Raw genomic sequence first — 17,571 nt, 5'->3', positions numbered from 1 at the left:
AAATGCACTTTGTGAAATTAAGGAGTATTGATGAACTCAGACCACTACAACTCCACAGCCTAAAGAGAGGGTGGTCATAATCCCCAACAGATGACAGGGAGGTCCTGAAGCTTCTTAAGGACTTAAGAGCTGCTGCAGGTGGGGGTGGTTTGATGGGAGAACTGTGCCTACAGGGAGGTCTGCAGGACCACTCACTATACACACAGCATGATGCTGCAATGAATTCTGGAACTCCATAAATACATGCATCATTTTAGGCTGATTTACTCAAACCATGGGGCCATACACAAATTGGTACAGAGATCCAATACTGAACTCAACACTCAGACACTCCATCAACATCCATGGAACCACAGCTAGTGACCCCCAAAATCCATGCTCAGCTGGCCCAGGGGAGGCTGCAGGCACTGACCCTCATTAACACAGAGCTAATGACTGATGTCCAAGCCTCTTCAGGGACCCAAACCAAGACAGTCCCAGGGGGCTCTGGTGGGTGGATGCCTTGCAGGACACCCTGTGCTCATATTAAAGGATTTAGCCTCTTGTTGTTGTACTGTTGTTATTACATTCTTAAAGAGTCCATACCTTCTCTCGACATCCCTTGTGGCTGCATGTTCTCCATCACATCGGGGTCACCAGTTGTTGCTACCTTGTTGTTATTATCATATTTCTAGAGTCCCATACTGTTGTTATTATATTCTTAAAGTCCATAACTTCTAGCTGGTTTTCTACCATGCAGTTCTTCGCTGTAGCACAGTTCCTCATGATTTCCACAGGGGTTCCTCCAGGGCTCTCGACCCACCCATTTTATCCCAGCCATCTTTACGAGCCACAGCTGCTGCCCAACTAAGGACTTCGCAGCTGTGACTCATTTAGAATAGCTAGGACCCACTTATCAAATACATAGGACTCTCACTACAGCTTCCCACAGGAACCAGCAAAGACCAGCACTGGTCACCAGATAAAGATCTGTTGTATAAAGGCTTAAAAGTGCTCTACAGCAGACTCTCAAGCTTGTGTTTCTTGCTGCAAAGGTGTGTGTCAGTCATGAGGCAGCTGCCTGCATGCATGGTTCTTCTGACCAAGAGTGCTCACTGAGCTGGGCCTGAGAAGACCTGAGAAGGTGTGACTCTGCACACTGGGCTCCCCAGGGAGGATCAAGACCCGGGCACCTCGAGTGGGGATTTAATCCACCATGCCATGAGCTCTGGGGCACAGAGGGTGGCGGGTCCAATCAGACAGCCTGGCCTCACACTCAGCTCAGCGGGCTTCAGGCTCTGCGCTGGCCTAAGGCGACAGTGGGGCTGTTCAGCCTGGAGAAGGACAGACTCACTCAGGGCTGATCTTATCCCTCTCTTCAACTACCTGGAAGGAGGGTGGAGCCAGGTGGGGATCGGGCTCTTCTCCCAGGTAACAAGTGACAGGACTTACTAAAGCTGCACGAGAGGAAGTTGAGGCTGGACATCGGGAATCATTTCTTCACAGAAAGATGATTAGACATTTGAATGGACTGACCAGGGAGGTAGTGGAGTCCCCATCCCTGGAGGTGTTTAGTGACTGGACGTGGCTCTGAGCGCCACGATGACAAGGTGGAGATGGGTGACAAGGGCGGACTGTGTGATCTCAGAGGTCCTCTCAGCCCTGGTTCTGTGGTTGCTGCCGGGGGCCGCTGCGGGCGCTGCCCGTGCCGGGCGCCGCGGGGGCGGAGGGCGCTGCGCAGCCAGTGCAGTGCGGCGGGCGGGCCCCGGCGGCTCCGCGGCCATTCCGCACGGCGGCACCGGCCTCGCAGGCGGCACCGCGGGAGCCGCCGCAGCCCCGCCATGGCCAAGGAGGGAGCGCAGCGAGCCGAGGAGACGGAGCAGATGATCGACAAGGAGGGCGGCAGGGAGGCGAACGAGGGCGGCGCGGGCGGCAGCCTGCGCGCCGGGGACGCCAAGGAGATGCGAGCCGTGGTGCTGTCCGCCTTCGGGGGGCTCAACAAGCTCCGCGTGTCCAAGAAAGCCATGCCGGAGCCGCAGGAGGGCGAGCTGAAGATCCGCGTCAAAGCCTGGTCCAGTATCGCCCCTCGCCCTCTCCTTCCCCGGGGGTGCGGGCGGGTGCGGGACCCGCGGGGCCGGGCATCCATCCCTGCGCTCGGAGCGGGTGCGAGTCCCGCAGAACCCCGGGGCCGGGCATCCATCCCTGCGCTCGGAGCGGGTCCCGCGGTGCCCCGGGGCCGGGCATCCATCCCTGCGCTCGGAGCGGGTCCCGCGGTGCCCCGGGGCCGGGCATCCATCCCTGCGCTCGGAGCGGGTCCCGCGGTGCCCCGGGGCCGGGCATCCCTCCGCTCGGAGCGCTCCCTGCGAGCAGCCCCGGCTCCGGCTCCGGCTTCCCTCACCTGTGGCTTCCCCGCGGGGCAGCCCCGCTCCCGGCCCGTCCCTGCCCGGCTCAGACCCGAGCCCGGGTTCCCGGTGCAGGGAGGCAGCGGGCTTCGTGCGCGCTCGGCAGCGGTGCGAAGGGGGAGGAAATTGTCAGTGGTATTTCACGCTACCAGCTAGGAGAAGGAGGGGGGAAAGCCTGGCCAAGTGCATTCGGGGTTTGGGTTTCTGCGAGAAATGTGGATGCCAGATTGTGCGTGTTGCTCAGCACCTGTCTCTTTCCCTTCTGACACACTGGCTGTTGTTTTTCTCCCGGGAATCACTTACTTAAGTCAGCATCCTTTTTCATCGGAGCTGCTGTGGCAGCGTGGCCAAAGCTCGGGATGATTTCCCAGTGCTAGTCCCTGTGTCCAGGTGACGAGTGGCTACTGTCTGGCAGCATCCTGAAACGTGCTTTCCTAGATGGCCTTTTTTTCTCTCTTTTTTTATTTTTTTCTTTCTTTTTTTTTTTTTCCACAGACAAGCAGAGCAGACTCTTCTTTCTAGATTGCTGCTTAGTGCACATGTTTCTTCGTGAAAATATGATTAATTTTTTTGAGTGACAGAAGCCACATTAGGATCTTACTACACAACTTGATGTTTACCAAAGACTGAATTAATTTTGCCTAGGCAAGGATTTATCTTCTGTTGTCCTTTTCTGCTGTATGAAAACATGGTGCTTCTGGAAGATAAATTCCAAGGTGAAGGCCAAGTTGTTTACTTTAGAAGGAACTTGTGTTAAAAATGTTACTGGTATGGAGGAGTGAGCTTGTTTTGAATCATGTATCAGTGGATCTACTTCAGATTTGGAATATCCTGGTAGGTTAAGGTAGCTGAGTGTCTTGACCTGTTCAGATGCTGTACTTTCCATCCTGTTCTTAATGGGGCTCATAAAGTTTGTGACCATTGTGAGTATTCCCCCTACCGACGTGTTGCCTATGAAAAATAGTGATACCCATTAGTGTGCATGAGTACTAGTAAATAATGGGCTGGGATTTTTTGCATTCACATTTGGTATTGGGTTGGGTTTTTTTTCTCTCTACTAGCCACAATGCGAAATGCAAGAAATTCTGTGCTAAGTGAATAGAATTAATGGTTCTTGTTTCCTGCATGTTTTTTCCCAGCTATTGGGCTAACAAAAGTTAACATGCAAAACTAAAAATGTTATTAGCACATGGATATATTCCTCTAAATGTGTCAGGGATTTACAGCATTTTCCAGTACCTGTATGAATTCCACTTTCATGAAACCAGTAGCTGTGCATGTGTCACAAATAGCAAGCTACCTGCACGAGAACACTTGGCTGTAAAATGGAATTGTGCAGCCACAGCTGCAGCTGCTCTCCAGGGCTGCAGTGTCTGTAGGGCTGTGTGAGTTGCAATTGTGCTGTTTGACATCAGCAGAGCTGCTCAGCTGCTCCACAGGTAACTGCTGGGTTGCACAATGCCCCCTGTGTTTTGGGAGCTCCCCTTCGTGCTGCCTGCAGGCTGGAGAGCATCTGCCTGTCATTCCTGACTGGGAATGGCCACAGGGCTGAAATGTCACCAGGTCACCAAACTGCGCTTCCAGGCAAGGCAAAATCAATTTGCTGATCCTCTTGATGATGGACTTGGGAGACAGAGTGAGAAAGGGGCTGGCTTTGCCCAGGGCAGCGTGCACAGGTTGATGTGGGCAGTGCTGAGCACACACAGGATGGGTTGTTCCAGTCATCAATACTTCTTACAAAACATGTGTTCTGTCAAATCAGTTTTGTAGTTGACCACCACTAGAGATGATTATTATTATTATTTTTTGACTCAACAAATTGATGGAGGAAGATAAGCTTTATTTTAAGAAGGATGTGCACATGCTTGATAAATAATATACACCAGTAGAACAAGTTCTGTGTGGTCTCTGAATTCCCAATTGAATCACATGTTTAGACCCCTTAAGCTGTGTGTGTACACTTCGTAGTATGGCACTAGAAATGGAGGATATGCTGCTATTAGCAATAAGCCAGATGAATAATTCTTTTGAAGGTCTGGAATATCAGTGATCCAATTGAAAATGTGTCAGCTGAGATGAGTCATGTGTTAGGCTCATTCAGTGACTAAGAAATGGAACAGCCATCAATGTCCAAGCTGAGTCACAGCTTCTGCATATTTCCTGAAATCATTTCTGATTGATAATGATGAAGCTGTTGAAACTCCTGTGTTTGTTTGTGTTGTAATTTGCAGGCAGCAGAATGTTGGGATGCAGAGTGATGAAAAGATGAGACAAGTAGCTGGAGTGAACGGAAGCTGTATTTCAGATGGGTTGTGTGAATAAGCAATGGTGTGCCATGATTACCTCCCTCTGTTGTTCTTTTTTCTCTTATAATTATTTCTTCCCTGTACTGCTGTACATGTGCATTATGAGGAATGAGGCAGAAGTGACCCTTCTGACTTCGTGACTGTGAGATAAAGGCACTTTTAAAAAACTGGAGCAGATAGAAGAAATCCTGAGTGTAACAGAGTAGTGGAAGAGAATCAGTGTTGCTCCTAAAGGCAGTCTGTTCATATGGTCCTGGTTTCTGCATAAAAAGCATGAGACCTGATAATTTTAAACCTTTCCTTTATGTATAGACATGGTTGGTTTTGTTTGGTTTTTTTTATTTATTTTTAAGATTGGGCGGTTTGCTGGCTGTGGTTAAGAGGAAGGATTTTAAGAATGCAAAACTCAATGGTCCTCTTGTTTGCTCTGTGGCTTTTCATTAATTTCAGTAATTAATTTTAGTGGATTTTTACAGTGAAATAAGAAAGACAGATCAAAAGCAGCATCTCTCCAAACCGTGTCATGGAGTGTTCTGCATGATTTGGCATTTTGAAATGGAAGGTATTGGGCATCCTCAGGTGTGTGGGATGGAACAAGGAGAAACAAATTGACTGTTGCTTTCCACACTTAAGAAAAGGGAAATAAAAATGCAGCAAAACTAAACCACAAGTATAGACAATAATATTCAAGGTCCTCAAAAGGACCTGGTGTAAAGGTAGAGTATTGCAGACTGAGAAAGTCCAGATTCAGATTCAAGGATAATTCCATTTTTGATAAAGTCTGCCTCCAGTAATGCACAGTTAATCCAGTCTGTGCAGGTCACAGAGACATCCCTGCTCTGTCACAATTATCAAGATCAGTACATTGACCCTATGTCAATGTACTGATCTTGATAATTCATATCCTTCCCTATTTTCATTTGCATCCAGCTCTTGATTTAGGATTAAAAACATGCTGTGTACTGTTTGTCACTGGATTGCTTTGCATTTACACTTCTCTCTCTGCATATGCCCTTACTAAAGTTCAGGAGTCATTTTGTCTGCACACCAGAGCAGGCTATCCTGGTTTGCAGTGGTACAAGAAATAAATTATACTTAATCCCTAAACCTACCACTTTTCATGAGACATATTTTCTTGTGTTGCGTGCAGTCAAACTTTTCCTGAGTGTGCTGTTGATTGAATCCCAGTGAAAGAGCTGGGTGTCTTGGGTGTAGTTAAAAAAACTTGCCATCCATCTTTACGCCCCCTTGGTTATTCTAAGGAAAGAAAAAAAAAAAAAAGCTGAGTTGACCAATACACCATAATCATACTTTCAGATCTACTGATCTTCAAATTTCTCAGGTAAAATAAAACTTCTGTCCTTCCTTCAACATGGAGAGGAACAGGAATAAAGGCCTGTATGAGGGAAGTAGGGATGCCACAACATTTAAGAATAAAGGAGGTGAAAGTGAATGAAGAAGAAATTCTCTATAAAGTGACTAGAAAGTATTAGAAAGCCTGGTCAATACTCCATGGTTCAAATAATAATTAAAAAAATAAGAACACATGACTTGATTATTGTTTACCTTGTGTTTTGTTTTTTCTTCCCTTATCACACCTGTTCTAGTGTGAGGCCTTGTAAGTTCATTGCAATAGAGATGAACTCCCAATATAATTTTGCTGCCCTTTGTCCACCTTTGGAGAAAAAACAGATGAAAAAGAAATGGAGCTAGGACAGAACAGAACTGCCAGTGTTATGTCATTAGATGCAGAACTGAACACGTGCCTTTTCAAAAACTGACAATTTTCTTCATGAGAAGGAATCTATTTGTGATCAGTGTCATGAGCAAAGAGCAATGGCCTCTGCATATCCACCTGTCTCCTTCTTGCCTACTTGTTATGACACCACAGGGTGTGTTGTGCCCAGGTTCCCCCATCACAGCCTTGCCTCCAGCTGCCTTTTCTTGCCGGAATGCAGGGAAAAGTTAACTTTTTGTAAAACACTTGCAGTGTGGAACGATGCATCTAAAAGACCATTGCTGAAATTAATGTACACAGACAGTGGTTGCCACCATCAGTGCTGTGGGGTTTCTGGGTTTGTGGTTTGTTTTGGAATTTTTGTCTGTTTGTTTGTTCCTCTTCTCCAAACAATGGCTGCCTTGCAGGCATTTTGCTGTTTGGAATTTCTCTTTCATATCAACATCACAGTGGTGATGTAGGAGTGGTCTTACCCACTGGAGAAGATGAGGTCTTTCCAAAATAATTTCAAATTTGCCAGCTTAACTGTGTGAAAACCCCTCTGAACCTTCCATATGGTTGATATGGTAAGCTTTGTGTATGAGTATGGTGAAAGTTGTGGGTTCAGGTTGCTCTAAACCCTCCACCACAATTCTGAGTGCTGTCATTTGGTGGGATCTCCTTCCCCCTCCCCAGTGACCTACATCCCATGAATCCATGCTGTTGTGCTGGGTGTCTGCTCTGCCGGTTAATTTGTTGGGTCTGTTCAGTCTGTCTGTGTCTTGATTAGTATCTGACTAAGGCTGCATCTCATAAATCCTTGTGCCCATCAGTGATGTGATGTATCCAGGCAGTTGCTGGTGTCACATGTGTGAGCAGGACTGGCTGTGTGCTTGGCTAACCATAAAAACAGGGCTGTGTTTTGGAGCAGTGGATTAATGCTGAAGTGTATTTCAGCTAGTTAGGAGTTTTAAAGTTTTAACTATGGCATTAAGGTCAGTAATCAATATATGCACATAGTAGATAAGTGGTGCCTTTTTGCTTTCTTTTTCTTTTTCTTTTTTTTTTTTTTTTTTCCCTGTGGCTGCCCAGAAAACCACAAATTTTTCCTTAATGAAATTGCATACAAAAGACAATGCAAAAGTGCTTTAGGATTTTTGCAAAGCTGAGACTGCAAGGAAAGACCTGTATTTTTTTCTGAGCATCAAACCTGAGGACTTCAAAGACCTTAATAACTTTTGAAAAAATGTACAAGCATGATCCAGGAAGGAACAGTTTTAAAACAAAAGCCTATCTGGTGCTTAGCAAGTTCATGCCCGAGTTTGGAATCCTGCCTGAGACAAACCCAAGATGCATTCCTGGGGTCACATCAAAGGTTAGGACAGTTAGACCATGTAGCTCCTAGCCCAGAATAACTATAATGAGTGAGGCTTGGGGTTTTCTTCTTAAATTGGCCTGGCTTTCCTTGCCAGCTGGTATTGCATTGGTAGCAATCAGTGTTTCAGTGTATTGAATTCTGACATGCCCTGGGTGACTGCTGAGCAGTCTGGGGCTGCTGTGCTGTCCTGGCATGTGCACCCAATGCCACCATCCCAAGGGTGGGAATGTCTGCTGGCTCCCAGTGACCCTGCAGAGCCCAGCTCTTAATGCTGCCCTGGAGTTTTCTGGCTGTGCCATCACTCAAGGCTTCCTCCTCTGCTTTGATCTGTGGTAATAGTCTTGATTTGATTTTTTTTCCTGTGTTTTACAGTGGTTTGAACTTTATTGATTTGATGGTGCGACAGGGGAATATTGACAACCCTCCTAAGACTCCACTTGTTCCTGGCTTTGAATGTTCTGGAATTGTAGAAGCTCTTGGAGACAGCGTGAAAGGATTTGAGGTAATATTTTTTTTTTAAATTTTCAAAGTGAGAGTTATGAGTCTCATATAAATAATCACCAGTTTCTAATCCCTTCTGCTCTGCCAGTGACAGCAGCCTTCACCACCCTGTTGAGATTCGAAAGGTCAGTTTTTCCTTGCTGCTTCCCAAGCGTGAGAATGCCCTCTTGAATTAGTTTCTGAATCCACCACTGTCATCTCCTTCAAATGCTTCCTGAAAGTCACTTGTGCCATGTGCACATCCTGATGGCTAAATTGGAACTGGAAAGCAGGAGTGATGTCCTTTAATGAAATGAAAGAAATTAAGTTAACTTGTTAAGTTTCCTTTCTTGGCCATGTTTCCTGTCATCACTGCTCTTTTACTCAAAGCCCAGGTGCTGCTGATTCTGGTTCCAGCTTTTGATCTCGAGTTAACAGAGCCCTGTTTACAGTAAGCATTGCTTCTTACAACTGTGTGCATTAATGACGTGCAGATTAAATTAGAATTTCCATTCTGGATATAGGACTTAGTCTGATTGCTCAGGAAAAATATAAATTTCACCTCACAGGTTCTTATAAATGACAGATAGTTGATGTATATAGCAAAGTTGTCATAAGTGGTTATGGACTCTGGTATCTCTTATGGCATATAAGCAGCATTTTGTTCTGCCTCCTGTTCTGTTATTGATGCTAAACATCTATGTTCACTGCAAATTTGCATTTTATTACCTAAGTAGGTTGAAAATTTTGGAAATAAATCCTGAGTTAATACCTGTCAATCCTATCTCAGTTATTTGCAGAGCCAGTCATGTCAAAAGGTAATCAAGTTTTCTGAATTCTTATTATATCTAGATCTTAAGAAGATATAAATATTTTTATCTAAAGACAAAATTTTTCTCTTCTCAAACAGCTGGATGAAAATCTGTCAGTTGGATGAAGATAATGGTCAGTTTAGTTTCAACTATGGTTTCAGTGGTGAAATCTTCTTAGGGGATTTGTCTCAGTTCCTTTCCTGCCCCATCTCTGCCTTGAAACAAGTTGCAGTCTTTCAATGTATTTTGCTACAAACCACAATTGAATTATAATTTTTCTGTTTGAAAACCTTTTCTGCTCCAGTAGCTGTGCTCTAGCATCTGTACTTCATAGCTGTGCTCCGTATCAAAGAATATCCTCTGAAAGTAGAATATTCTCTAGAAGGCCTCTGCTCCACATCAGCACTCTCATTTTAAAAATTCTTGCTGTTTTTAAAGGGCATCCTAGGGCTACAGATATGGTGCTTGTTTGAATAACCCTGCACCTGAGTGAATAAGTGAATATAACCGTGTCTCTTTTTAGGGTGACACCTTTGTTCTGACTGTGGAGCACCCTTGTGCACTGGTGTACTCCTGTCATTGAAACCAGCCCTGGAATTTCATTTTTCACACACAGCCATGGTTGTGTTTGGGTGCTCTAGAAAAGGGCCCACACTCACAGTGACTGCTGTGCATGGGCATGAGTCCATCAGTGGGAGAACTTGCTGTGAGGATGATGGAAGAACCTTCTCTTGGTTTCTTTATGGAGTTCTTGCACAGAGTAGGGGCTCACCAGATGCTTGGTGTCTCCCTGACATAGATTGTTACCTCTATCCACAGTAATGGCAAAGACTGCACACCCTGTATCTTCTGCACCCTGTGTCTTCTGACCTCCTTTCCCTGGGTAGATCTCTTCCAGTTCAAGCCCTCCTAAAATAGGTGCAATGCCTATTCCTTCCCCATTCAAAGAAAAAGCTGCTTTCTGATGGTAACAGCTGTATCAGGCTTGGTCTCTCTCCAGTTTTGGGCATGATTCTTAAGAAATGAGGTCTAATCTGACTAGGCTCTGAATAGTGTCTGTGGTAAAATGTGGTATTTAATGTTACCAAGAAGTGCCTTGGGAATCACCAAGAGGAGCTTCTCCGCATTCTTTTTGGTAATCATTTGTGATTTATGGCAAGGATATAGGGCATATTAACATCTGCACTAATGAATCCTAGCAGACTTTCTATTTTAGATGCTTCTCTAAGAGCAAAAGGGAGCCACAGAGTGATTACCAGCAAGGCATTGTTAATTTGAATGTTTTTCAAAAGGAGGAGGCATTTCAGTGAAATTGGAATGACAGCTCTGTTTCAGCATTCTCACTCTAAAAGAGACAACCCTTCAGAACTGTCAGCAGCCCCTTAGCGTGGAGCAAACCTGCAATATCCCACAGCAGAAGTGATGACTCAGGAGACCAAAATGTGCTTGTGCTGTAAACGTTTGCCTGAAGGCAAAAGTGTTGTGCTTTACTCCATACCTGTAGTTCCTGAGGCATTAGAGAGCATTGGTAGAGTGTGAGAGAGTATCAGGCAGATGAGCAAAGTTATTTTAGAGGGACAGCTGCTTTAGTTTTAGTTAAAACACAAAGGCCTGGAGTTGATGCTCTTCCTGTCTCATCCTGTGGCTCCACTGCAGAGCTCCTTTCATGTTAAGGATGTTTTGGTTGGTGTATTCTAGAAAGGCAGAGGGTCTAAGGCAAGGTAAAAGATGCCATGGGGTTCCTGGTGGTGAGGAATTATTGAGTTTGTAAGAGTTGTGCCTGTGAAGATTTTAATACACACTGGCCACACATCTGCTCAGTGGGGCTGTCCCTTGTAGACCCAGCAGCCCAATTTCTGCTTTCAGGTGAGTGTTGCTGTCCAAGTCTGTTGTGCCTCAGATTTTATGAGCTGAGACCATTAGCAGATAGCAGCTAATGTTTGTTACTCTTGTCCATCTGAGGAGAGTCAGTGTCTCTGCTTTAGAAACCTGCAGCTGCCATGAAGGCGCATACAAACAATGGAGCCTGATGTGCCTGGACCTCTGAAGGGCTCCTAGGAGCAGCCAACTGTATCTAATATTTACAGAAAGCCTTTTTTTATCCATATTGAATTGTGCTTTCACTACCATATATTTTCAGAAGAAACTGAGCAGAGAAATGTTGCATTGAAAGATAATATTTCACTGCTCCTTTAAATCTTGTCAAATTCACTTTGTAGATTTAACAGTGCCTTAAAATCCAAAGGTATATTTTTGCTGTTTAAGGTGGCTTATTTGAAGTTGTGGAACTAAATTCTGCTCTGACACATGGCTGTGGAGATTACAAACATGCCTATATCTTGGTGGAATCAGTTAACAAGATGATAAAAACAGAGAGTGGGTACAGATGGTGTTATCTTCTGAATGAGAGCTTTTGCCACCCTTTCATGTGCTCCATCTACCAGAGCACAAGGCCTTCCCTTCTCAATGCACAGAGAGGAGAAGTAGCTCTAAATTAGTGTGAGAATTGAGAAAATAAAGTGAAAATTATCGTAGGTATAATTTTCTTTATTCCACACTTCTCACCAATATAATTACAACCTTTCCCCCTCATCTCTTTCTCTTTAGCAAAATTATTGCTAAGAATGCTGTTTTCATTCTTTACATTTGTTATTTGGGAGCTCTGCTAGTAAAAGATGATCTTATTAGTGATGACAGAAGACTGCTCTATCAGAGAAGAGTGGAGGGAAAAAAAAGTAAAAAAGTAAAAAAGGAAGAGTTGACTTTAACTTCTTTTGCTTATTTTTGTTGACATTAAAACCAGTAAAAGCCTAAAGCTGAACAGCTTAATGGCTATTTTTCCAAAGATGTGAGCACCACTTTCCTCAGTCAGGCAGTGACCCACACCTTGAACAGGGGATTTGCAGCTCTCACAGTTTGCTCTCTGCAGTCTCAATTGCAGTCAGATCCTCAACGTTGTTTTCTTCCTTGTTTGCAGATTGGAGACCGAGTCATGGCTTTTGTGAACTACAACGCCTGGGCTGAAGTCGTGTGCACCCCAGTAGAGTTTGTCTACAAGATCCCAGATGACATGACTTTTTCTGAGGCTGCTGCATTTCCCATGAACTTTGTAACTGCCTACATGATGCTCTTTGAGGTTGCTAACCTGAGGGAAGGCATGTCTGTGCTGGTTCACTCAGCAGGAGGAGGGGTGGTAAGTTGGAACTTCTCTTCCTTTCCTGTCCCTGAGTAACTGAAATCTGATGGATCCTCATTCCTGAAATGAGCCAGAACCTGCAGTTGGATGTGATGTTCCTCTGTGTGAGGGATTGCACTGGGAGGAAATGCATCTTTCTTCCCATCAAGATGCTGATGGGAATGGTTGGTAGGAGCTTTTGGTGAAATAAAAATGTTATGGCTCTAGACTCTATGAAAAGAAATCTCATGGAAAAGCCTCTAATCGGTTGTCAGCAGATCAAGGACCAAGCATTGTCTCAAATATTGCATTCCTGGAATTACACATGTTGTACTTCTATGTTAAAGGGAGTAGTGAAAAGAATAAGCTCCCTGCAAAAGGTATTTATATGTAACCATAATCCTCTTTATAGTAAATGTCCCTCTTGGAACACTCCTGCACATACAGTGTGTGAGTGTGTGTGGTGCTTTCATTGTGAAAGATTTTCTTTTCCCCTTCTTGTAGAGGGATTGAAAGCAGTGAAAAGTTGTCATGTGAACCCTGAGGAAAAGGTAGAAATATGAAATTGCAGCCAGTGGTGGCTGCTGCATGTTGTAGGTTGGATCATTCCTGAGGAGGCATTGTGTGGCACAGGCAAAGGGTGAATTTGTGGGAATACCAGGTCACACAGTGGAATAGAGAGTCAGCATTTTGTGCCCTCAGTTCTTTGAAGTATCTTTTAGGAAAAATCTTTCTTTTGAAGGCATTAAAGTTTTGTGCAAAACATTGAAACATTGTCATATTGACCGGGGAGTTTGTTTACGTTTGAAATTATGCAGTCCTTTTTCATAAGACAGATTTTATGAGCTGACACCATTAGCAGACAGCAGCCTTTGAAACTGGAGTACCTTTTCTGTGTTCTTGTTATGCCTTATTTATGCTAAAATAATGTTCTGTTTTCTGCTGAGGTCTGGTGGGCAGCCCCAAACACAGCAGCCTTAATTCTGTGCCCTTAGCCCTTCTTTCAGGTTCTCATATAAATGAGGGCTGTAATCAAAGGAATAAATTCATGAGTTCCCTGTACAAGGTATTTTTAGGCAGCCATAATCCCAGTGGCAGTGAAGGGTCTGTCCTGTTGGATGCTGGTGTAAATGAATGGAATTTATAATCATATTACAAAGCACAGCCCGGCACAGAGGCTGGGGCTGGCTGTTGTTCTGTAGGGTTCAATCTCCTCCTGTGGAATTCAGGGCTGCTAAAGCAACATGAGGCCACACATTCAGGGGAATATTCCACAGCCATCAGAGTCTCAGCTGTAGCTCTAAGGGCATTTGCCCTGGCACTGTACAGACCCTGTGTGGGCTGAGCATACAGAATTAGCCCCAAAGCAGTCCCTGCACGTAGCTGTGTATCTAGAGAAGTTGAACCCCTCCTCCTTTTTCAGATTCCTGTGTTTCTTTCTCTTTCTGATCTCACTCACCTCTGTTATTTCCTCCTCCTTTTCCTGAAGGAAGGTGATGCTCTGTTAATGTCAGTTCTCACATCCCTTCTGCTCTGGTGTTCCTGGAAGGAGCTGCTGGCTTCCTCTCTCATCCCAGCTCTTCCAGGGGCAGCTTTTGGCTGGTCCTCTGCTGCGGCTGCTCCAAACCTTCTCTGGGAGAAGCTAGAGGAAGGATGGGTCGTGCTTGGCTGCCAGGAGAACAAGGAGACATCAGATCCATCACTTGCTAAGCAGTTAAATGAAGCAGAGTTCCCAAGGGAAAGGGCAGACACGCAGGAAGAGCAGCCAGGCTGGCAGTGAGGGATGCAGGGCTGTGCGGGATCCAGGGGGACTGTGAGGAAGAGGGGACAGGGCTGGCCAGCCTGCAAGCCAGGGTGCTGATCACTGTCCCAGGGCAGAGATCCTCACACAGCTCTTGTTTCTTCTAAGGGAAGAGCATGGAGAGCAAGAATTGGAAATTTTCCCATTGCTTGATAGGTTTACCAAGTAAAATATCATTCTGAAGATGTGTGGATTTTTTTTCTTTCTGCTAAGCAGACATAAAGATTTCAGAGGGGTCTGTGTTATTCTAATAATCTGTCTGTTAATCCTTTGAAAAATCTGACAGCTTCAGATCGAGCACATCATTCCCACAAAGGTCTTTGTTAATGAACAGAAAACTGGCACTGAAGCTGCTATAAAAGAGTTATTTTTGTGCTGTTGCTTTAATAGATAGAATGCCCTTCCCCACTTTCAGCAAATCTGTCCAGTTGGTTTCTAAATGTCAGAGAAATTCCAGAACACTTTAATGAGACAATAGGCTCCCTGTGGGACTAGAAGTTTCTAATTGTTCATTTCTCATTATGCAAGATCATTATTTTAGCTGCTTCAGGCAGTTTATGAAAAAGAACTTGTTGCTTTGAAAATGTTTGTGAGGTTCTTTGTTCTGGCCACTCAGTCCTCTTTAGGAGGATCCTGCAGCTTTTTCAATAAGTGGAGACAGGGAAAATTCTCTAGGACCTTTACTCTTGTGTATTGTCTCAGTTTATTTATGTGGCTTTCTTTTGTTGATAGATACTTTTGGTAGTGAGGTAACTATAGCAATTGTCTTCTCATCTGTGCCTGGAGTGTGATTTGTAGCTTTAATGTCTGCCAGGATGCTTTAGATAAATCAGTTTATTTATTCCAGAAGTTCCAGGGGACAGCAGAAGATTAGGGAGAGAAAAAGGAAATATACCAACATAACCTGCCTTGGGAAAGGTCTCATGTGGTGTTGGGAGGTCCCCCAGGACGGGGTGAGAGATGAGAGTTTGACTCCGTCTTCTCAGAAGGCTGATGTATTATGATATATGATATTATGATACTATGATGATATGATATGATATGATATGATACGATATGATACGATATACTAAAACTGAACTAAAGAAAGAGAGAGGATACATCAGAAGGCTAGAAATGAATGAATAATAAAATCTGTGACTGACCAGAGTCCTGACACAGCTGGACTGAGATTGCCCATTAAATCAACACAATTCACATGGACCCAATCAAAGATGCACCTGTTGGTGAGCAACCTCCAGACCACATTCCAAAGCAATCAAATAATGATTGTTTTCATTTCTGTTCTGAGGCTTCTCAGCTTCTCAGGAGAAAAATCCTGAACACAGAAGATTTTTCAGGAAAGGGGCTGCTGTGGCTCTCCTGGCTCTTGTTTCCCCCTTGGGGCAGGGGCAGTGAAGAGAGATTGACTCTCAGCTCCCATCCTGGGCAGGGAAGGAGGCTGGGGATGTTTCAGGAGCCTCCTCAGAGAGCACAGGGCAGGCTCACAGTGGCATTCCATGATTCCATTGGGCTCTGACAAGAGATGAACACGAATTTTCAGGTCCTGCTGCTGACTCAGATCTAACAAAGTTCCCATTTGCTCCCCTTTCAGGCCTCTGCTTGGCAGGATGCTTGGAACTTCTGATTAAAGTGTTAAATTGAGTAGCAGGGCAGTTCAGTAAGTAACAAAAAATAGAATTGTCTCCTACAAATAGAGTTTAAATGCTTTAAGCTGCAGAAATGTTCAAGTGCCCTTCTGAACTGCTTGCTAAATCAGGGAGAAAGCCAGCTAACACTAAACATCATAAATACACATTAATGCTCAAAAAAATGACTTTGCAAGAACATACTACTTACTCTAGGACATCTATTGGTCTGGCTTAACTGAATAACACTGCAATTAATGTTTGAAATGACTGTAAGACAATGGAAGAGCAGCTCCCTTCACAAATACACTCCCACATCTCTTTGAAGTGAAGCAAAGTGACAACTGAAGAAATTACCCCAAAAAACCTGAGCAGCAGTGTGCATCCTGCTGGGACTGCTCTGCCCCAAGAGACAATTAGTTCTTTAAAATAAAGACAGATCTCTATGTCAGTGCATTCAGTGCAAGTCACAGCACAGGCTTGTATGAGATTATAAAGTTTTGCTCACAATTATTTATGTGAACTGTTGAATTAGTATAAATACAGGGCTGTTGTAGTAAAAAAAATCAAAAAAACCATGATGCTTTTCTCCTTGAGCTTCAATAAATCCAGTTCCCATTTCTGTGACATCTACCTGGAAAATTAATTCCTCCAGGGCTTTATATTTATGAGAGAGAGCCATTATGTCCATTTGCTTGTTTGTTTGTTCTTCATGTACTTCCTATTCTGACTACTTAGAGCACAAAGCTTTGGTTATTTACCAAGATTTTGTAAACACCAGTCTCATCACTTAACCCCTCAGACTCAAGGCAGAATTATTAGCCAATTCTTTAGCAGTTTGATCTTGCAGATGCTAAAATAATCCACCTTCCATGCAGGAGCATTGGCTGCTTCTCCTGAAGCTGCTGTCTGACCTTTCCTTTCAGGCTCAGCAGCAAAGGAAGTGCAAGCAGAGTAAGTTACAGATGCAGCTCTCATGTTTGAATTTGAAGGGTAAATCTGACTTGGCAACAGATTTAGGCCATCCTGGCAGGATTTGTTACTGCTTGGCAGGAGCCCTCTTTTTTATTGTGTCTCCCCTGCATAAATTGCAAATATTTGAGGATGCGTTCCCAGCTGAATCACTGAAGTGGTGATATTTTATCTGACAAAGAGCTGGCATTTCTTAGTGAATCTAGTCACCTGCTACCACAGACAGCATATAGGAACCCTTGCAAGAGAATGATCTAATTTCTTCCTGGAAAAAACACCTCAGTGTTTATCTATTCAGATTCTCTCCACTCTGACTTACCCAGTGACAAAACTTTCCAGGCTTTATTCATGGCCAGTTCTTTTAGAGTTAATGTATCTTTTATTTAATGATGTTATCCATTAATTAAAATTAGGTCCTCTTTCTTCTCAGGTCACTTCTTTTAGATCTTTTTGGTAGGATATATCTGTTTACAGCTACAACAAGCTCAGCATGAAATCTGTCCTTGGCCTGTATTTTTCAGGCTGCAGGCAGGTTTGTTTGCTCATATACTTTTTTTTTGTGAGGTTAGATGTGTGTTTCCTGGGTCATCCTGCAGGCAGATGTGGATGTGTTTCCTGGGCTCTGAGCAGCAATAAGATGGTAGGAGAGCCAGATCCTGTTAAAACAGATCTCACAGCATTCCTGATCCTTTTAAATATTGCATGGGTAGGCTGCTCTGTCTGCACTTAGCAGGGAGGAGCACATTAAACATCACTGCTGTGTTTGAGTCAGAGCTCCCTGAATGTGAGGAGTTGGAATTGACTCTCCTGTGCTGGTCCAGGCCAGCCCACTGTGCCAGGGATTAATCCAGCCCACCTTGCTGACACCTTCACCTGCTACCAGGGCTGCACTTGCTGTTTTTATATTAGCAGTTCAGAGCT

General features: G+C 44.3%; 1 protein-coding gene across 1 annotated transcript in view; it reads left to right on the top strand.

Annotated features, from left to right (window-relative positions):
* Positions 1-1,749: 1,749 nt before the first annotated feature.
* Positions 1,750-17,571, top strand: part of VAT1L (vesicle amine transport 1 like) — a 56,073-nt gene continuing 40,251 nt past the window's right edge. Inside the window, exons 1-3 of the mRNA XM_054269478.1 lie at positions 1,750-2,050; positions 8,155-8,284; positions 12,052-12,267. Coding sequence (XP_054125453.1) covers positions 1,821-2,050; positions 8,155-8,284; positions 12,052-12,267 — 576 coding nt within the window. The 5' untranslated portion in view covers positions 1,750-1,820. The remainder of the gene's footprint in view (positions 2,051-8,154; positions 8,285-12,051; positions 12,268-17,571) is intronic.

Source organism: Melozone crissalis, unplaced genomic scaffold (assembly GCF_028551555.1).
Source record: "Melozone crissalis strain CALT ecotype California unplaced genomic scaffold, PUWL_Pcris_2 ptg000007l_1, whole genome shotgun sequence".
NCBI classification, from domain to species: domain Eukaryota; kingdom Metazoa; phylum Chordata; class Aves; order Passeriformes; family Passerellidae; genus Melozone; species Melozone crissalis.
The sequence above is the reverse complement of the archived record's forward strand: the minus strand, read 5'-3'. Positions and strand labels throughout refer to the sequence as shown.